The sequence below is a fragment of the Rana temporaria genome, chromosome 2 (assembly GCF_905171775.1).
Source record: "Rana temporaria chromosome 2, aRanTem1.1, whole genome shotgun sequence".
Taxonomy (NCBI): domain Eukaryota; kingdom Metazoa; phylum Chordata; class Amphibia; order Anura; family Ranidae; genus Rana; species Rana temporaria.
The window spans coordinates 133658173-133680799 of NC_053490.1; the positions used below are offsets into that span (position 1 = coordinate 133658173).

General features: G+C 43.0%; 1 protein-coding gene across 10 annotated transcripts in view; it reads right to left on the reverse strand.

The window, feature by feature from the left end:
• Window positions 1-22627, reverse strand: part of SMARCC2 (SWI/SNF related, matrix associated, actin dependent regulator of chromatin subfamily c member 2) — a 113899-nt gene that overhangs the window by 31518 nt on the left and 59754 nt on the right. For all 10 annotated transcript variants that reach the window (XM_040341106.1, XM_040341110.1, XM_040341103.1 and 7 more), the window contains exons 14-20: window positions 15377-15507; window positions 15213-15284; window positions 13974-14087; window positions 13703-13856; window positions 13252-13368; window positions 1022-1084; window positions 669-927 (exon numbers count right to left, since the gene is read on the reverse strand). In XM_040341106.1, coding sequence (XP_040197040.1) covers window positions 669-927; window positions 1022-1084; window positions 13252-13368; window positions 13703-13856; window positions 13974-14087; window positions 15213-15284; window positions 15377-15507 — 910 coding nt within the window. The remainder of the gene's footprint in view (window positions 1-668; window positions 928-1021; window positions 1085-13251; window positions 13369-13702; window positions 13857-13973; window positions 14088-15212; window positions 15285-15376; window positions 15508-22627) is intronic.

Here is a 22627-nt window from a genome sequence, read left to right on the forward strand (position 1 = left end):
AGTAAAGTCTTTAAAAAAAAGTGGTTGTAAACCTCAGACATGAAATATGAACAAAGCATAACCATCTATAGTGTGTACTTGTCTCAAATAGGAGCACCAAGTGTCTTTTCGATCTGCTGCTTTGTTCCTCTGCTATCAGCATGAATCACTTCTGACAGATTTTCCTGACACCATGAGAAAAAAGGTGACAGGGGAGGGACCTCAAACTGATTGACAACCTCAGCTCTGTTTTTGTGTGTTAAGTAAAGGGGGGATGTCCTTTCCCTCCAATTAGCTCCCAGGGCTCTCCAAACTGAGCTCTGCAGAGTGTAACTTTTTCTGACAGCTCAGACAAGCTTTATAAATCCTGGACTTTTTGAATGGATGTAAAGAAGAGAAGACTGCAGATAAACAGATATACCTTATGTAGGAGGATTTATTTAACCTCTGTGTATTACCCGAGGACAGTCACTTCACTGGGTAGTAAGAGTTTACAACCACTTTAACTAGAATACTGGAGCTCAGATCCCTTCTAGTGAACATCCTAACAGTCAAAGTGCCATTTTTCTCTAAATCTACCACATCCGACTATATTTTTGAGACTGGAAGAGGTCCTAAAACTCTAGGACTTGTCAAATGCAACTATTAAGTTCACTGCCTATAATATAATAAATTTATGTAATGAATACCTAAAGCTGATTTGGCTGCAGCGGATGCTACACGAGGGTCCACCACAGAGGCCAGGAAGGCTACAGTACTCATTACAGGGTTGCCAGACTGGCTAAATGGTATAGGTTGATAGGCCAACGGACCAATAGATGCTTCCGAGTCCTCTAAATATGGGTCCTCAATAGGCAACCGCAGGAAGTGTAAAATACATTCATCTTGAGTGCGACTGCCAACATGTTCGGACACCTTGTTCCAGTCATCTTTGTACATTTCTAGAGCCTGCAAAGGACAGAAAGAAAAGAAAAACTCAAATTATTGCCATAATGTTACATTTACATGAAATGCATTGATGTACCTGTCCATTAAAGATTACCTCTAGCAATAAAAGAGTCTCCTGTTCAGTCCATTCCCTTGTGGCACTCGCAGCAGATTTACTCTACAAAACAATATAAAAATAAACTGAAGTCACTAGCTAGCAATGGAGAAATATTTAAAAGAAGAAATAAGAATGGTGCCTGTTAAACACACAATAGAAACATCTTCCTAATATAATAGCCATAATAGGAAATGTCTACTTATGTTATTATAAGGCATTTGTATATAAGAAACAGCACAAGCTACATAAAGGGTAAGTTCACCTGTTCACAAAAAATAAAAGTATGAACTGACTAACTATCCCTGCCACCTCTCAGGACCACCGCTGCAAATACACCTCTGTGCTGCTGGTGTAATGATTTGTGCATTGTAATACGCAGCCCCGGTGGTCAGCGCAGCCATGTAATCATGCTGACCAATGAGAAGATCATACAAGGCTTCTTATTCTGGTAAGGTGCCCCAGAAGAAAGCGCACATCTCACTGGTCAGCATGGTCATGTGTTGGTGCTGACCAATGGCTGATGCTTGCAATCGTGAACATTATGATGAATACTCATTAAAGGGGGCAGTGCATTGCAGTGTGGCTTTAACAGTATGGGTTATCACAGGTGCTGTGCGCAGTGAGGTCCATAGGGGTGGTCAGAATATTTGAAATCAGTTCACCTCTTTATTGTTTGTGAGTGAGTAACTTGTATGAGCGAGTGAGTAACGCTACAAATGCGAACTAAATCGCCTCACGGCGCTGTAAAAAGGAGAACTTGCTCTTTAGGATTTATAAACAGAAATGAAAATATGCTACACATGGGCCTTTAAATATACCTCCAAAGGTCTAACAAGATAAAGATATAGCAAAGATTATCACTTTATTTAGAGATGTGATGGATATATTCATTAAAAACATTTTAAAATTAAACACCCAAGTTAGCTATGCAATGTTACTGTATGTTTGGCCTTGAGATCAACCAATGAGGGTCAACGCGTTTCACATGGATCTCTGCTTCATCAGGACCTGGGATCCCAATGTAAAAGTGCTGTAACAATACAGTTAAATAAACGATTGTTTACTAATTTACCAGGTCCTGATGAAACGGAGTTCCCTGCGAAACGTGTTGACCCTCATAGGTTGGTCTCAAGGCCTTATATACAGCAACATCGAATAGCTAACTTGGATGTTTGGTTTTAATATGTTTTTTAATGAATACATTTGGGCACCACAGCAGCTAAATTGTTAGCATTTTCGCCTGGCAGCACTATGTAAGTGGCTCGAATCCCAACCACTGCACCACCTGCCTGGAATGTTCTCCCTGTGCGTGCGTGGGTTTCCTCGGGGTACCCTGGTTTCCTGACACACACCAAAGACAAGCTGCAAGATTAATTGGCTCCTGTCTAAAATGGCCCTAGTATGTTTATGTATGGTTGCGAGTTAGGGACTTTAGATCGTAAGCTCCTCATCGGCAGGGACTGATGTGAATGTACAATATATCTATGTAAATTGATGGCGCTATACCATACCTGTAATACATAAAATAATAAATGACATACCTCCAAAGGTGTAACGAAGTCCCATGTTTAACGTACTCTCATTTCTGTATATTCCGTTTATTATGGTAGAGATGATATCTCCAAAGGGAATGAGTTGATTCAGCACCCGCCCCCACATATATGTTTTTCTCTTTAGGAATTATAGTTTTATTATCATTATAAAAGTAACAATATGACTGTTCAATATAGTTAATTTTTCAGAAATCGGATTAAACCATATCTAAAAGCAGAATTATATATTTTTTGGATTGAATAGGGTGTAGAAGGATAAGAACCTGTTTTTATTGGTGTCGGTGTCCCTGTTAGGGAAATTAACCACTTCCCTTCCATTGGCTGTTCGTAATAGTAACCGGGAAGCGATTACATCACTTTCAGTTTACTCTGAAAACATTGGCGTCATTTTTTGTAAAAATCGAAAGCATTCAGAATTTAAAGCGGTAGTTCACCCCCCCCCCGACACATTTTACCATCGAGACAGGCATTGTAGCGCGAGCTACAGTATGCCTGTCCCGATTTTTTTAACCCCGGACTCACCTTGTAATCGGAGATCGTATTTTTCGGCTTCCGCGGGGAATGGGCATGCCTATGGAGAGGGAGGATGATTGACGGCCGGCCCTGGCACGTCACTCTCCCCGAAGACAGCCGGAGTAGGTCTCGGCTCTTCACGGCGCCTGCGCACAGGCTATGCGCACGCGTCGTGAAGACCAAGCCTATTTCGGCTATTTCCGGAGAAGCGTGACGCGCCAGAGCCGGCCGTCAATCATCCTCCGTCTCCATAGGCACGCCCATTCCCCGGTATCTTCAATCTACGAGAACAAGGTGAGTACGGGGGTAAAAAATTCGGGACAGGCATACTGTAGCTCGCGCTACAATGCCTGATTTTATGGTAAAATCGATAGGGTGAACCCCCGCTTTAAGATCTTGATGTTTTTGAATGCTTTTAAGTGCAGAGAAGGGGATCTGTCACATGCCTATTGCTGCAACAAGAATTTTTACTACTCCTGTCCTGGGCCTCTTCCATGTGCTACCTGGGGATCACGATTCCCAGTGCTGCATGGGATTCATCAACACAACAGGCCCAACAGCTCTCATGAATGGCTGGCAACCATTCAAGGGTATACCCTTTATCGCAAGGATAGAGAGGGTAAAAAAAGGGTAGGGGTATGCCTATATATCAAGAATAATGTACAAGTGGATGTGTGAGATGACATCACTAAGGGAGTTAGGGAGGAGGTGGAATCCTTATGGGTAGAGCTCCAAAGCGATGAAGCTAAAGGGGAAATAATACTGGGAGTATACAATAGGCACCCTAACCTGAAGGAGGAGAGGGAGACAAATCTCTTATCATAATTTGGATTAGCAGGAAGGGTGGGAAGTGTTATCATAATGGGGGATTTTAATTATCCAGACATAGACTGGGTGGAGGGAACCACGCATTCATCTAGGGCTCTCCAGTTCCTAAATGTCTTGCAGGACAATTTTATGGGTAGACGCACCAACTAGAAACAAAGCATTACTAGATCTACTGATTACCAACAATACAGACCTGATCACGGTGTGGAAATACGGGACAATTTAGGTAACAGCGATCACAGTGGACTTAGCTTTTTGCAGATATATGTGCCCAGCTCAAATTTTATAAATTGGGTTTACATCCACAGTAAGACAGGGAGGACAGACCATATTGGCCCTATAAAGAATGAGGAAGGACCTCTGGTTACAAAGGATGGGGAGATGGCAAAGGTATTGAATGTATTCTTGTCCTCAGTCTTCACGAAAGAATGGGGGGGCTTCAGTAACCAAAACTGAAATGTCTATCCTCATGACACATCACAGAAAGCACCTCCATGGTTAACAGTGGGCAGAATTAAAATTAGACTTGGAAAACTTAACATTAATAAATCACCAGGACCAGATGGCTTGCACCCGAGGGTACTTAGGGAATTCAGTCAAGTAATTGCCAGACCATTGATCCTAATTTTTACTGATAATCTACTGACTGGAATGGTACCAGCTGATTGGAGAAAAGCCAATGTAGCACCAATATTTAACCACTTGTCAACCGCCCGCCGTCTTTTGAAGACTCTGTTATTCTGGGTGGACGTCATATGACGTTGCGCCTTTAAAACCCACTAGGGGGCGTCACTGGGGACCCAGTGCCGGGCACCCGCGATTGCCCAGTAACTGAGCAGGAAAGTGGATCTGTGTGTGTAAACACACAGATTCATGTCCTGTCAGGGAGAGGGGACCGATGGTGTGTCCCTTGTACATAGGGACAACCATCGGTCACCTCCCCCAGTCACTCTTCTCCCCCCACAGTAACAATCACTCCCTAGGGAATACATTAACCCCTTGATCGCCCCCTAGTGTTAACCCCTTCCCTGCCAGTCACATTTATACAGTAATCGATGCATTTTTATAGCAGGGATCGCTGTATAAACGTCCGATGTGTCCGCAATATCGCAGTCACGATAAAAATCGCTGATCGCCGCCATTACTAGTAAAAAAATAATAATAATAAAAATGCTATAAATCTATCCCCTATTTTGTAGACCCTATGGGCCAGATTTACGTAGAATCGCCCTACGCTGCGGCGGCGTAACGTGTTACATTGACGTTACACCGCCGCAAGTTTTCAGCGTAAGTGCTTGATTCACAAAGCACTTGCCTGTAAACTTGTGGCGGCGTAGCGTAAATCCGCCCGGTGCAAGCCCGCCTAATTCAAATGGGGCGGGGACCATTTAAATTAGGCGCGTTCCTGCGCATGCTCCGTCCCTAAAATTTCCCCACGTGCATTGCGCTAAATGGCGTCGCAAGGACATCATTGGTTTCGACGTTAACGTAAATGGCATCCAGCGCCATTCACAAACGACTTACGCAAACGACGTGAAATTTCGACGCGGGAACGACGGCCATACTTAACATTGGCTAGACCACCTAGAGGGCAGCTTTAGTTTTACGCGGCGTATCTCTACGGAAACGACGTAAATTTACAGCGACGGGCAAAGCGGACGTTCGTGAATCGGCGTTACTAGTCAATTGCATATTCTACGCCGACCGCAATGGAATCGCCACCTAGCAGCCGGCCTAGAATTGCAGCCTAAGATCCGACGGTGTAAGTCACTTACACCTGTCGGATCTTAGGGCTATCTATGCGTAACCTGATTCTATGAATCAGGCGCATAGATACGACAATCGTATCACAGAGATACGACGGCGTATCAGGAGATACGCCGTCGTATCTCTTTTGTGAATCTGGCCCTATAACTTTTACGCAAACCAATCAATATACACTTAGTGCGATTTTTTTACCAAAAATATGTAGAAGAATGCGTATTGGCCTAAACTGAGGAAAAAAATTGTTTTAAAAAAAAATTGATATTTATTATAGCAAAAAGTAAAAAATATTGTGTTTTATTTTCAAACTTGTCCTTCTTCTTTTGTTTATAGCGCAAGAAATAAAAACTGCAGAGGTGATCAAATACCACCAAAAGAAAGCTCTATTTGTGGGGAAAAATCATAAAAAATTTATTTGGGTACAGTGTTGCATGACCGTGCAATTGTCATTCAAAGTGTGACAGCGCTAAAAGCTGAAAATTGGTCTGGGCAGGAAGGGGTGAAAGTCCCCCGTAGGCAAGCGGTTAAAAAGGGCCCAAAATACATTCCTGGGAATTACAGATAAGGCCTAACATCAATAGTATGTAAGCTCTTGGAGGGGATGATAAGGGACTATATACAAGATTTTAGTAATGAGAACGGTATCATTAGCAGTAATCAGCATGGATTCATGAAGAATCGTTCTTGCCAAACCAATCTATCAACCTTCTATGAGGAGGTGAGTTGCCATCTAGATAAAGGAAGGCCCATAGACAGGTTGTATCTGGATTTTGCAAAAGCATTTGACACCGTTCCCCATAAACGTTTACAGTACAGAATAAGGTCCATTGGCATGGACCACGGAGTACTTGGATTGAAAATTGTCTACAAGGGCGAGTTGAGAGCGTGGTGATAAATGGGGAGTACTCGGAATGGTCAGGGGTGGATAGTGGGGTCCCCCAGGGTTCTTTGCTGGGACCAATCCTGTTTAATTTGTTCATAAAAGAGAAGGATGGGGTAAACAGTTCAATCTCTGTATTTAATGACGATACTAAGCTAAGCAGGGCAATAACTTCTCCGCAGGATGTGGAAACCTTGCAAAAAGATCTGAACAAATTAATGGGGTGGGCAACTACATGGCAAATGCGGTTCAATGTAGAAAAATTTAAAATAATGCATTCGGGTGTCAAAAATATGAATGCAATCTATACACTGGGGGGAGAACCTCTGGGGGAACCTAGGATGAAAAAGAACCTGGGGGTCCTATTAGATGATAGGCTTAGTAATGGCATGCAATGCCAAGCTGCTGCTAACAAAGCAAACAGAATATTGGCATGCATTAAAAAGGAGATTAACTCCAGAGATAAAACGATAATTCTCTCGCTCTACAAGACTCTGGTTCGGCCGCACCTAGAGTATGCTGTCCAGTTCTGGGCACCAGTCCTCAGGAAGGATGTACTGAAAATGAAGCGAGTACAAAGAAGGGCAACAAAGCTAATAAATGGTCTGGAGGATATTAGTTATGAGAAAAGGTTGCGAGCACTGAACTCATTCTCTCTGGAGAAGAGACGCTTGAGAGGGGATATGATTTCAATTTACAAATACCATACTGGTGACCCCACAATAGGGAAAAAACTTTTTTGCGGAAGGGAGTTTAACAAGACATGTGGCCACTCATTAAAAATAGAAGAAAAGAGGTTCAACCTTAAACTAAGTAGAGGGTTCTTTACTGTAATGCAGCGTACACACGATCGGTTTGTCTGATGGACCGTTTTCATCAGACTAAACCGATCGCGTGTGGGCCCCATCGGTAATTTATCCATCGGTTAAAAAATTAGGAACTTGTTTTAAAATTATCTGATGGATAAAAAAACCTATAGAAAAAAACGATCATCTGTAGGCACGTCCATCGGTTAAAAATCCATGCATGCTCAGAATCAAGTCGACGCATGCTTGGAAGCATTGAACTTCATTTTTTTCAGCACGTCGTTGTGTTTTACGTCACCGCGTTCTGACACGATCGGTTTTTGAACTGATGGTGTGTAGGCACGACTGATCATCAGTCAGCTTCATCGGATAACTGATGGAAAAGTCCATCAGACCGTTTTCATCAGATGGACCGATCGTAGGGCATAAGAGCGGAAAGGGTGGGGAATTCCCTTCCACAGGTGGTGGTCTCAGTGGGGAACATCGATAGTTTCAAGAAACTATCAGATAAGCACCTGAACAACCACAACATACAGGGATATACAAGGTAATACTGACATATAATCACATACACAAATTGGACTGGATGGTCTTTTTTCAACCTCACCTACTATGTTACTATGTATGTAATAAAGGCATCAGTGCGTATAGCATTATGTTATATTACCCTATATTTTGGTTCTGGTTTCAGACTGCCTTGAGAATTTTTTGAACAGGCTCCCAACCTCCATTCCTATTTAAGATATATCCGTTTGTGATACACAGACTTTTTGAGGTATAGTATATTTATATATTTTTTTTATATGCCCCTTTGAACTTGTATGGGCCCGTTAATAATCACATGCGGCACTGAATATGAGATCCATATATGCTTTCACCCTCTAGACCAGGGGTGGGGAACATGCGGCCCGCGGGCCGCATGCGGTCCGCAAAATCATTCCATCTGGCCCCCCGTGCCGCTGAGTGTGTGTCCGCGGAGCTGTCAGAAGGAGCCGCCATACTGTCCCGTCCGCACCACTGACTGAGCAGACGGATGCATCGCTGGGGGCTGAAGTGACTGAGTGAGAAATACAGCATGTGTCACTTGTGCCCAGGGGCGGACTTACAATTTCTGTCTCCAATGCGGTTGCTCTGCCTTTCCATTGCCTTCTCAGCCAATGAGAGTGGCACTGTAACCCGCCCCCTTCTTCAGCCCAGCACATTTGACTGAGAAGGAGGTGCTGGAAATGGAGGGCGGCAGGAATAGGACACTGCTGGGACAGAATCTGCACTGCTGGGACGGACCTAATGCCGAATGTAAGTTATCTGGATGCATGTAGTCAGTAGCAGGGCTTGTTAGAAATGTGTGACATTTCTCTGTTGTCTCCCAGTCCCTCGTTCTGCATGAATGCTCAAAGCAGATCTCTTGCCTCTCTTGCTGATGTTCAGGTCACTGGCCAGGAAGGGAGAGAGGCTGCAGACAGAGACAGCAGTGTCCTGTGAGGGGGGAGATAAATAAGAGATTTGTCTAATGCTCTGAGTGTGAGGGAGATGTTATCCACTGACACAGGAACATCATGCCTTCCCTCCAATGCTTGTCATTCTGTGCTGTCCTAACTGTATTCTCTTAGCTGTGCCTGCCAATAGACATTGCATTTCTTTGACTGTGTGCTGTGAGGAATGCAAAGTGGGGAGCAATATGATGAGCCTCTAAATTCCCTGCAACAGCATGTTTTCTGGGTGATAGGTCTGTGTAGGGCTCTGGGAGAAAGACCATCAGTGAACCTTGCAGAGTTATGGTTGTCAGTGTTGGTATGTGGATTACAGTGGCTACTAATACTACCTGGGCTGAGTGCAGGGGGGAGGGGGAGCTGTGCTTGTAGGGTCCATGAGCAAAGCACAGCATTTCACTGACCATAGACCAGCAAAGGAAAAGTCTATCTGATCACTAAACTGTGATTTGTGGATGTGTAGAAATGTATCATTCACCTTTGCTGTGTTCAGTGCTAGCAGTGATATACTGTTGGGGGTCACTAGTGCACCCTATTCTGTGTGATTATGTATGGTTTATTGCAATGCATCACCATAAAAAGTGGCTTATTGTTATCCAGACAGATAGCAGCAATATTGTGCAAGTACTTTTACTGCAAGAACCGTTGTTACCCCTCTTCTTCAGTGTCTGCTATTGTACATCTGCCATTCAACACAACAGGACAGACACATCTTATTCATGTACTATACACATGTGATCAATTGCTGTGCCAATAACTCCTAGCACAGAACATTTTATATATATATATATATATATATATATATATATATATATATATATATATATATATCATACATTGTGTGTGTGTGTGTGTGTATATATATATATATATATATCTCATATATTCATCCAAGTAGATTTACAGGTGGCCGGATGTAAACAGACTAGTGTCCCTTATACCCGCCTACCTTCAAGTTTGTTTGAATCCAGAAAGAAAATTTTGTACGGCCCCCGAATGATGTTACAAAAATCCGAATAGGCCTTGGCAGAAAAAAGGTTCCCCACCCCTGCTGTAGACCCAAACTATACACTATCTGTAATATTGAAGCCCCCTGGACTGAGCCAAGCCCCTTTGGTATGACCATTTATTATTATTGACCATTTGTTACTAATGACCAGCCATGTTACTGTGGTTAAATTAAATTACTATCCTAAACACATTCCATCTCTCAATAGACCTTTATCTGGCGTCCTGTGCCTTTTCAGGGGCTCTCATGCCCTCCGGGGTGGGCTACGGCAACTCAGCATTCTGGGTAAGATGATTGTTTTGGGGGGTACCCACAGCTGATGCTCATTTTACATTATATTATGCCATCTTAAATACTGTTATATGTTCTGTTTGACTAATGTATGTTCTCGTATAGTTATATGATAATCGCCTTATAATCCTTGTGTATATGTACAATATAGCTCCTGAAGAAGTGGTAAATGTGATCCGAGAAACATGTAGAGCAACAAATACACAGATGGTGTTAATGTTTTAGTCACCACACTTCGGTGTAACCACAGAACCAAGGCTTTCTTGATTATCATTGCCGGTTTTAATACTTTATTGTTAACTGTATATATATATTTTTGTAAAAAAATTTATCAAATATTTTATTTATGACTATTTCAGTTGTTGTACGATACCACTAAAGTCCAAGGTAAGCCTCCCTTTCTCAATTTCTCTTTCATATTGTCGGGACGAAAGTAAACATTCATTATTGTTGCGGCACTCTTCTCTATCTAGTAATTTGGGCATGGCAAGCGCAGGTCTGGAAGCACCAGGGAGAAATGTGCAGCTGGTCTCCTGCCACTTCCTTATGGCTCAAGCCATTTTTTTCTGAATTTTTGTCTATCCCAGACCCGGGGTTGTGGGCAGGTAAAGGCATCAAAACGATTGAACACATATGTGTAAATGGCATGCTTGTCTCTTTTGATGCTCTTTACCAAAAGTTTGAATTACCTAACCATCATTTATTTAGATTCCTACAAGTTAGGCATGCCTTTTCAACCTGAACTCTCCTCCAATCTAATCTTATCTAATCTTATCTAGAATCCTTATTAAAGCGGTTTTATAGACCCAATTTTTTTTTTACTCACCTGTAAGGCAAAAGGCATAATGAGCTAGTATGCATCATGAAATACTTACCTTGGAACGAGGTGTCAGTAACTAACCTGGTCCACGCCGAGGTAGTTGACATGTTGCCACGGCGTGTCTTCTGGGTATCGCGGCTGCAGCGCTGTGAGTGGCTGGAGCCGCAATGTTGTCACTCCCGCACATGCGCGCGGGAGACTTCTTTCCGGCAAGGTCCGGCATCTGCCAGGCCTTTAGCCGAGAATCCCCTGTGCGCATGCACCGCTGCAGTCAGCGGCTCATTGCGAGGGGAATATCTCTTAAACCGTAAGGGTTTAGGAGATATTTTTTACACCTAACATTTATAAGGCACTGTTCATTTTGGCCGAGAAAGAAAGTTAATTTTGGCCTACAAAGACTATATTCTAAATGGCAGGAGGATTTCCCTGTCATGAAGAGTATTGGGAAGACATATGGGACTATTCGTTTCTTAAGTTAGTGGCAGTCAGGGATCGTTTGATTCCGTTCAAGCTTATCCACAGAATTTAACGAACGCCACAAAAATTTAACAAAATCTACCCGGGGGCCTACCCCTGTTGTTAGAAGTGTAGTGGAGGCGAAGCGGACTTTTGTCCCTTGGTATGGTCCTGCCCAAAACTACAATTATTTTGCATGTTGAGAACAATTTATAGCCTCTCTGGTGATGATTCCGATCCCCCTGACAATTTCAGTCTGTCTGAGGGCCTGTCAGTGATTTGGCACATTGCCGAGCAACACAGACTCTTATAGGGCTATTGTTGGTTTATGCCCCGGAAGGCAATAATTTTAAAAAGTAAACTAAAAGAGGCGCCCTCCTTAAACTTCTGGAAGACATTAGTCAATACAACTGTTCCCCTATATAAAGTCACATACCTTTCACATGGGTTTTTGAACAAATTTAATAAAATATGGACTATTTGGTTGGAATCATTAGAAACTAAGTGAGTCAGATAAGGACCATTGAAGTGAGGTGGTAATGGCCTTGTTTATTGCTCAGGGTAGTGGGTGTCTAAGTTACCCCTCTATGTTGGGCTTCACTGCTGGTTTCCCTTTGCTACTATTGTGGCACCTGCACCCGATCCAATGGACGAATCTGCCTCGGGGGGGGGGGGGGGCGACAGTGCGGGCTCCCTGGACAGGTAAGTATCCTTGTTAAAAGTCAGCAGCTACAGTGTTTGTAGGTGCTGACTTTTAAAAGAAAAACATGTTTCAAGGTGGAACTCTGTTTTAAGACTTAGGGCTCTATCTTTAGCTAGTAGAGCTATTCTGTTACCAAGTAATTGTTTTGATTTTTTTTTTTTTTTTGAGCCAGGGTATGTATTTTATACTTTTGAAAATAAACAGAATTTACAAAAAAAAAAAATGAAAGCAACAGTGTTAAAAATAAAATAAATAATAATACATTTTTTTAAAGTGCCCCGTCCTCTTGTGCAAAGGCAACTGCATGCTTTGGTCTCGCACGCATGCAGACAGTGCTCGTCCCACACATAAGCGGTATCACCGACAACGCCAGATTATGGGCAATAATTCTAGCACCAGACCTCCTCTGTAAATATAAAGTGGTAACCTGTAAAGGCTTTTAAAGCGTTGCCTATGGATAGTACATTTTACGTCATTTGTTGCCATTACAAGGGTGTGCGCAATTTTAAAGCGTGACATGTTTGGTATCTATTTACTCTATGTAACTTCATAAAAATTAACATTAAAATGTAAAACATTATTTTTTCCCCAAAAATGTCATTTGAAAAAGCACTGAGCAAATACCATGTGACTTAAAAAAGTTGCCAACAATTTATTCTCTAGGGCCTCTGCTTTAAAATATATATATATATATATATAATGTTTGGGGGTTCCAAGTAATTTTCTAGCAAAAAATACTAATTGTGAAGTGAACAAAAAGTGCCAGAAAATGCCCGGACTGGAAGTAATTAAAGGATAAGTTTACCTTTTGCAACATGTTACACCCATATTCAGCCCATATGAAGCTCATATGCAGCCCCCCCCCCCCCCACTTTGAGAGCGAGCGGGGGATCCGTGGCAGAGCTGCGCTGGAGGGCTTAATGTGCAGGTAAATCTGTGATAATGTGCTAGGATTAGTACATTATGACTTAAACCTGCAGAGAGCCTAATTTTTTTCTTATTCACTTTTGTGGTGGTTTACTACCGCTTTAATTTAATCACAGTAATGTACTGTTGCCCATATTACCTCAACAGAGGGTGCATTATTTTTGTAGAACCAGACCTTGAAACTTACCTTGGATGTTGTATTCTTCTTACTATACATGTCAGTCCTTAGGCCAAAATTTTGCAGGTCACTTGGTTTTTCTTTACCTTTGTCTGGAAAACTGAGCATCTGCTGTGAGGCTGAGGTCTATTAGGAGAATACAAAAAAAATAAAAAATAAAACATGTGTGACAAGTAGAAAAGGCAAGATGAGATAGTAAACCGTGAAAAAAGCTTTATCAGAAACTTGGATGAATGCTTAAATACTGAAAAAATATCTAAGCTGAGAAGCAATCACCTGAATGTAAACGGCTTCCTGTTAAACAACTGCAATAGTCCAGTAGATGGTTAAACTTCAGAAATGGAAGACTGCTTGTTTTATTGAAACACAGTTGACATCTTAAAATAGTGGCTGTACTTATGTGATGTATGGCGGTTGACTCCCTGTAAAGCACCTTAGTTACAGGCAATAAGTGGAGTACCTGTGGTGTTTTGGGCTGCAGTGGTACCAATCCTGATGGTGTGTCAGCTAAGACATGAAAATGCGAAGTGGGAGGTGGTCCCATTGGTGTAGGACGACTCTCGGCATCCACTTGATAATTAATTAATCCCCACTGTTCCAAGAAGGCATGGACCCTGTATAAAGCAAACAAAACATCCATCACTTTTGAAGAAATCACAAACTGTTCTGCTAGGAATTATCACAACAGAGGTCATCCTTTAATTTTCATAAGAAGACATTGTCATACGCACCTCATGATAGCGCAAACATCCCCTGCCAGGTTGCGCCGGCATGCTGTTGAAGTGAGGTATTCCTGAGGATTCAGCCGATACGTGTCAATCATGAAATTTCGATATGCCAAATAGCTAAAGAATGGAAAAAAAAAAAAACATAATTTTGTTGCACTGATTACTTAGCATGCATTATATAATTTAAAAAACTGGAAGGTGGCAAAATAGGTAAAAATAACTGAATATGTGTGTGTCATCTGTGTTTGGCACCTTTGAGAACATTTTATATCAGCTAGTAAGTGGTTTACCGGCACTATAGAAGATCAGAACACATTTATTTTTTGATCTTTTGCATTTAAAGGTAAAGAAGAGATCTGAATTCTTTTTGACCCCAGATCTCTCCATAAAGAGGACCTGGCATCCTTACTTCTATTACAAGGGATGTTTACATTCCTTGGAATAGGAATAAAAGTGATCCAAAAACAAGCTTAAAAGGGACTGTGCAAAAATGACAAAGTAAAATAAATGAATAATGAAAAAATTTAAAGCACCAGCAACCCTCTTTGCTCGTGCACAGAAGCGAACACATACTTAAATCGCACACACATATGTAAACGGTATTCAAAACTACACATGTGAGACATCACCACGAGTCTAATGCCACATACACTTGACCGTTTTTCATGACGTGAAGAATGCCATTTTTTTAAAATGTCATTAAAAACAACTGTGTGTGGGCTCCAGAGCATTTTTCTTGATGTGAAAAATGGCCATTAAAAATGTAGAACATGCCTTAATTTGGTTAATAAAAAGTCAATAACTTCAAGTCAGGGATTTGAATACAGAGACTCGGCCTGACACACTTTAAAGTAACTAATGGGTTTGGATTAAGTTATTTCACACATTTATCATCAATATATTGAACACCTTTCTGCACCACATAGAGGCATCCACACCAGTCCCCACTACGGAGCAGCTAACAACCTGATACAATCACACATACTCTGAGAAAATGTGGCTTAGAAGCTATATATTACAAGCTATTTGATGTAGAGACCATGACCTTACAACTACAAGCAAGCGTGTGAATCACTTAGCCATAATCCTGATGCTAATGGAAAGATTATTTTATTGGTCCTATGTAGCATACCCTATATATCAACATAGGGTAACTTTTAAGAGCTACAAGGAAACAAGTCTGGCTAAATAACTGTAATTTTCATTAGAATAAACAGTATTCATATGTGGGCTAATACTTACATCTCAGGGGTTTTGGATTTGTTCTTTCCATTAAAAAACTCAGGCAGTGCTCGGCGCTCAATTGCATGTACACTGCAAAAAAATCCAATGATCACATCAGATGAACAGCGATTTGAAGTAACATCAATTAGTTAGGTAACAAGGGAGATGACTGTAATACGTACCTATTATAGTCAAACCAGGCCGCATAGCTGGGGATAATAATATGATGCGTTTGTTCAGTTACGTTGTCTTCATGAAGGTCAGAGGTCTTCACTTGTTCACTTTTGATCCCAGAAGAGTTCTCATCTTCTTCCTAAGAGGACCAAATATCTATAAGCTGTATTGTTAATTATTCAGGGGGAAATTCTCTATAGTTGTAATTTGTTTATAGCAATGTGCATTTGTCTATGTATAAAGGCAGACAGGACAGGCTCAGGAAATATACACAGCTTCACAAACTCTTGAATACTGTATCCACAAAAGACTAGTGGACTGAAATGTTGTAGTGTTACAACAGAGAGAGTACTCAGGTGTTCAGATGGTTCCTAGACTGACATAAAAAGTAAAAAAGGTGTCCAGCAGTATATGCCACAATTTTATGGCAAACAGGAGGCTCATATTATGCTATAATCTTTCTTTACTGTCATCCAGCAGCAAGAGAGTTAATGAAAAGAAAAAACGTTACACAGATAGGTATGCAAATGAACATAGGTAGACTGTCCAATCAGGTAACAGGAGTATGTTATAAAGGTGAGGTACAGGTGATATTCTTCCTCTTTCTTGCTGCTCCAGCCAGATAAGTACATTGAAATTTTTTCCTCAGATGCTTCTACATATATTATATATATATATATTGTGACAAGGTCGCACGGAATAGCGGTAATGTAATGCAGCAAAGTCGCTGAACTTAAGCAATAAATATGGCTTTATTGCACTCAAAAGAAATAATACAAAAACAAAACGGCCTACTTCAGCTTAGGAAGCTAACAGTACGGTCCCTGACTACTGTGTACTGGAGGGGCTATTCCAGCCTCCAGTATAAAACAAATAATAGTCCAAATAAGTGTTTGTCTGTGACAACAGACCTTGTTTCTCCAAAGAAGACAGTCTCCAACCTGTCCTGTTCAGCTCAGCATGCCTCAGGCTGAGCTCTCCCTCCTCCAATCTCTATCAGGTGTGCGTAATTAATAGGGAGAGAGAGGAGGTTTTCCTGTTGGCCAGGCTTAACCCTTTCTAAGACAGGGAAAGCTGATCTTTACAACCTCTCACTGACATACATGGAATCATGTACCCTGTCACAATATATAACTCATTGCAGAAAATGAATATAAATATATATATATGTAGAGTTTTCCCTGCAACCCTGCGCTTGTCACAGTTTGCAGGGCCATACTTTTTATCCTTAATGGCAGTCCCAGCATTGCCCACCCCCCTTCTATTCATTAACTTCCCAGGTGGTCTCCTCACCATTCCAATACCCCCGCTTACAGCACACTCACTTGTTCTCCGACGGCCCGCATCCCCTCACCGCGGCCGTTCGGCGGTATCCCGGCAGTCCGGGATATCGTTTCCTCACAGCTGGTGCTCAGCTGTGGCGCAGTCCCGCGCAGATTCGCGGCCCGACAGGCAGTGTGTCTCCTCACTGCGCTGCAGCGCTGCTATACCGCCGTTCCCTGACAGAAAGTCCGTTCTCCTGTGTGGGTGTGTGCCTGCCACATACCAACCCTGAACCCGGTTTAGGTTCAGGGGTGTATGTTTGGCACACACAAACAAATAGTAACACATTTACACAAACAAATTTAAATAAACATATGTTTGTTCATATGGATATATGCATATAGATATATGTATATATTGTAGTAGTGTGGTACCCCAGGGGTGTGGTGACCCAGGATTCTCAACCAGGCAGGTTGAGGGGCTCCAGGGTATTTGCTATTTTAAGAGGAAACTGGCTTTTCAGTTTCCTCTGTGTTTACTAAAATCCACTTTGGGATCTGGAGCCTGGGGATTTCGTAGAGATCCGGGTGGGATGAAATCCCCAGTCCTGAGTTCAGACTTTAGAGGTGATCAGCACACTGATTGTGCAGGTGTGTGTGGGCCTGATAGGAGACTCAGGACCAGCATTCTGGGCTCCACCCTCCCCAGGAGTCCAGGCTTACAAGGGAGAACTCAGAGAGTGCAGGTGTGCACTGGGAAGTAGCTAGAGAGCTGTAGAGTGCAGTTGTGCACCGTGAAACCCAGAGACCAAAATCTGAGGTTGCTGACAGGCGTCAGGAGGGCTTCATGCTGAGCAGTGGTGCTACTGCTGAAAACGGCCAGGTGGCTTGGCATTTCCTTTTACATGTGTGAGCCAGGAGGCTGAAGTCATTATTTTGTTTGGACTTTATTTTTGCCTTTAATAAAAATGGGCTACCAGGCCCTTAAATATAGTTCTGGACTGGCGTGAATCGCTTAAAAACCGCATATCCCACTTGAGCTATAAACACCCCAATATTACAAGTGGTGGAGAATGCGGGCACAAGACGGTGGCATCCGGGTCCTTGCTCTACAGTGAGTTCACGTCAGGAACTGTTGGATGTGTGCGGAAGTGCAGCCAGGAAAAAGGCATTGCATGTTGCAGGTTATGTGCCTGTGAAAGGAGAATCTTGGCAGAACTGGAGATCTCTGCAAAAGTAAGTTCATATGAACTGTGTTTGTGTGCTTGAGACAGCACAATATGTGTGTGCAGCTGAGGAGAGCTTGCATGAAGTGAAAAGCAACTTGCTTTAAAGTGACAGTGCTTCATTTTTGCTGGACGGTGCAAAAGTTTGGTGGAGTGACTGCGAAGATGATGCAAGGGTTTGAGCCTGCTGGAGAGCATTGCAGACTGTTTTTTGCTAAACCAACGCCAGTTAAAGGGGAAGTGCATGTGGTTGCCCCTGGCAACGCTGGTGCAGGCAGGCCAGCTTTTAATATGCAAAGTCCCATACTTACAAGAGGATGCAGTTGGGAACGTTCTGCTAATGCTCTGAAGCAAGAGCGCTGTTTGCGGTGCAGAGAGTGGGGGCATGTTGTCTCCAAGTGCCCTTTGTCTCAGTCGCCAAGACAAGGTGACATGGCCAGACAAAGGTCTGCGACCATGTTTGGGAAACCTAATTTGAGTGCCAGGAGTGTCCAAAAGGCGGATCAGAAGTTTGAGAGGTATGTGGTTGCCCGTAGCAACGGTGGTGATGTCAAGTCTGCAGACCACGTGAGAAACGTATTGCCGACAGAGGATCGTGGCAAGCTGAAAGCAACAATGCATCAAGAATCGCAAAGTCGCTGCATTTGGGAGAGTCAGCAAAGTACAGCTGGAAGAGTGCCATCTCCTTTAGCAACGAAAGATCAGATGTCAACCGGAAGGAGGAGCTACAGTGGAGATGTGGGAAGGCGTCCCACTAAAGATGTGTGCAAAAATGTACCATGCCTGGAATGTGGTCAGCTGGGGCATGGCATTTTTTCTTGTCCCAGATTATGGAACTTGGCTGGAGATATGGCTACTGGGCACAAGTCTTTGTCTGCAAGCCCAGGTCCTTGTGCAAGTGTGTTTGCAATCACCTCTGGCAACAGTAAGGAAGTACCTGTTGTGCCTGCAGGGGGTGCTAAGGAGTCAGCAGTTTCATCCCATGGCCACCAGGGAGAGTTGGCCAGTGAAAGTGCGATAAAGGATGGACAACGTACTCAAATGAGCATGACAACCCCTGTTACAGTGATCGGTAAGACTCTTGCTGGTAAATGCATAGAAAAGATTGACTATGTGAATGTGCACACTGGAGTTGAAATGACCCCAAATGGGAGATCCGCTGTTTGTGTGGAAAAGGACTTGCCTCGCTGCAGTGCCCTGTTCAGTGGGAAGGCAAGTGGTAAAGTTGAATATGACAATGTGATGGGTAAAACTGACAATATTGTGTTGGCTAAAGTTGATGGCCCAGCTGCTAATGGGCTAGTGCAGCACACTAGAGATAAAAACGTTGCTATGAATGTAGTTAAAGATGTGCGATCTCCCCTAGCAACTGAGACAAAGGTTATAGAGGTGTCCCTAGAAACCCCCAGGGAGCTCTGCGTTTTGGAGCCGGAGGTTGCCTGGGACAGCTATGGTGCCGCTCTGGTGAATAGGAGGGTACCTGAACATGGTGATGACAAAATGTTAAATGCTAAAATGGAAATGTTTGAAAACACTCATGGTGAAAAGGGGTTAATGCAGTCTGGCAATGACAGGTGTGAAGGTGTTCATGCATTTAATGAAGCGCCACCAGAGCAAGGTGGTGAGAGTGTGGTATTGCAGCCTGCAATGGTTAAAAATGTATTACCACAGTCTGGTTTACACAAAAGTGATGTTTGCAATGTGTCTGTTGCTGTGCCACTCTGTCCCTCTGGTAGCGCAGAGATAACAGATTGGGACAGATGGGCAAAAGGCCTGTTGGCTTTGTTGGAAAAGGCCTCTGTTAGTAAAAGTGGAGCAGACATGATTTCTGCAGTGCCAGATGAAGGACCTGCAGAGCAACTGGTATGCAATGGTGCATTTGCTGCTGCAGATGATGTTGCTCACAAGATGGTAACGCCAAGTAACGGCGAACGCACAGAAGAGGTCATGTCTGTGATCCACAAAGGGCCTAATGATATGGTAATGGATGATGCCGCGCCAAATGAGCTGGTATTGGTGGAAATGCCAGATGGCACAGCAATAAGTGAACTGATTGTAGTCAAAGATCCAAATGTTGTGTTATGCGATGTTCAGCGGTCAGGACAGTTGCTGGCAGAGGATCTCATGCCAATGGAGTTGGTGTATACTGAAGCTGCCGGAGACAACCACTCCGTTGGCTGTAGTTCCTCTCCAGATACTGCCCTGCCAAACATGGGTGAAATTAAATGTGACAAATGCATTGATGTTTCTGACCATGATGAAAAATGCAGCATGTTGGCGATTTTTGATGGTATGGTTGCCATGGGTGACATCAAAAATAAAGGTAGACCTGATGGTCTTGGTCAAGTTGATATGGTTGTAGCAAACCCTGAAGATTGTAGCAAGACAGGAAATGATAGGTTTGACACAGAGGTAAAAAGTAAAGCAGAATTAGGCCCCCTACAGGTTCAGGAGGGTAATTCTGGGGAAGGTTTCCTGAGGTTCAAGGAACTTCTAGGATCTGAGAAGGATCCTGGTAAAAAATGGTTGGAGGGAAAAAGCCCAAAACTTAGCAAGGTGTCACATGACTTAAAAACCTCAGAGTGGCGAGACAGTCAGGATGTCCTTCAGAGGGAGACTAGGATGAGGCCGCAGTCATATGAGGGTGTTAGTGATGAAACTGACATAATGAAGCATGCAGTGTACATGGGGAAACAAGTGACGCTAAGTTTGGACAGTAAGTGGGTGCCCGTACATAGAGCTCAGAGAGGGACCAGCGTCACCCCAATAAAAGAGCCCCCGCTTATTACTAAACAAGTGTATAAAAATATGATCCCTTACAAATTAAATAAAGGGAAAGGGGGTGGTCTATCGGAAATTGAGGGAGACTTTGGTAGCCTTAATGGTATCGGACCCTCAAAGCTCAGAAATCAGCCTTGGGTGCAAAAAGGTGCCAAGAGTAGTAAACTCCCTACTGATAAGGTGGCTAGTGTAGGTCCAAGGGAAATGGGAAGACAGCGCTTTTGGAAGCATACACGTAAAAAGGCATGGGAGTGTCTTTGCAGACCCCGAGTAAATCTAGCAGGGGGACGCGGAGAAAGTCACCGGATGGGACAAGGTTTGGCCCATGTGGGTGGTAGCTTGCATGGTCATGCCAAAGTGAGGAGGTTGTACTGGTGTGTTCCGCCCTCTGGGTCGAAACAAGGGGGGGAGATATGTAGTAGTGTGGTACCCCAGGGGTGTGGTGACCCAGGATTCTCAACCAGGCAGGTTGAGGGGCTCCAGGGTATTTGCTATTTTAAGAGGAAACTGGCTTTTCAGTTTCCTCTGTGTTTACTAAAATCCACTTTGGGATCTGGAGCCTGGGGATTTCGTAGAGATCCGGGTGGGATGAAATCCCCAGTCCTGAGTTCAGACTTTAGAGGTGATCAGCACACTGATTGTGCAGGTGTGTGTGGGCCTGATAGGAGACTCAGGACCAGCATTCTGGGCTCCACCCTCCCCAGGAGTCCAGGCTTACAAGGGAGAACTCAGAGAGTGCAGGTGTGCACTGGGAAGTAGCTAGAGAGCTGTAGAGTGCAGTTGTGCACCGTGAAACCCAGAGACCAAAATCTGAGGTTGCTGACAGGCGTCAGGAGGGCTTCATGCTGAGCAGTGGTGCTACTGCTGAAAACGGCCAGGTGGCTTGGCATTTCCTTTTACATGTGTGAGCCAGGAGGCTGAAGTCATTATTTTGTTTGGACTTTATTTTTGCCTTTAATAAAAATGGGCTACCAGGCCCTTAAATATAGTTCTGGACTGGCGTGAATCGCTTAAAAACCGCATATCCCACTTGAGCTATAAACACCCCAATATTACAATATACTTTTATATATATGTATATATATGGATGTATGTATATATATATATATACATATATACTTACACACTTTGAACTGCAGTCAGAATATTAGTAATAAATATATATATGTATATGTTTGGGTGTACGCTCATAATATATGTGCCCTCTTGCTGACATATATGTTGTCTGCTGATACAAAAAATATATATAGTTCTGCTGCATATATATTAATTAGTTCTATTATTTTTTCTCTTTCAGAATAATTTGTCTTAAGTCAATCACATTTACTCACACCTCACTATGTCTAATAAAGATTCCACTACTGTTACCCCCTCAGATATCCCTGAGGAAAACCAGAAAATCCAATCCATAATAGATAAATCCATCCAATCTGCTATGCAGACGGCCATGCATGATTCCATTGCACAATCGGTAGTCATGGCCCTGTCTCAAAGTAAACCTCAGGTTACCCCTGAACCTTTACCTATTACCCCATCTGACATTTATTGGTCAGCGGAGGACTCTACATCCCACATGATTCAGGGATTGAAAAAAGCGGGTAAAGTGTCTCAAAAACGACATCATATATCTCATACCGGTCCCTCCCATTCTAAAAGAATGGTCCCGATGGAGAACCAGGGTGAATCTTCTAAGCCTCCTAGTAAAGGAAATGCTACTGTCAGTGACAAGAGGTCACACGTTATACCCTCTGCCCGGGAGGAGTTGATCTTACAACGGGTAAAAATGGCCTCAAAGAGGCAAAAACCAGACTCTTACCGTACCTCTTCCAGCAATTATTCTTCTGATAAGGAATCTTTATCAGAAGAAGGAAGAGACTCTGAATATGAGAATGTCTCTGATGCAGAAGAAGGAATACCCTTGAAAAGGAGGAATCCGAGGATGCTATTATAGACGGCTCTGGTGATCCGTATTTCGACCCAGGTCAAATTA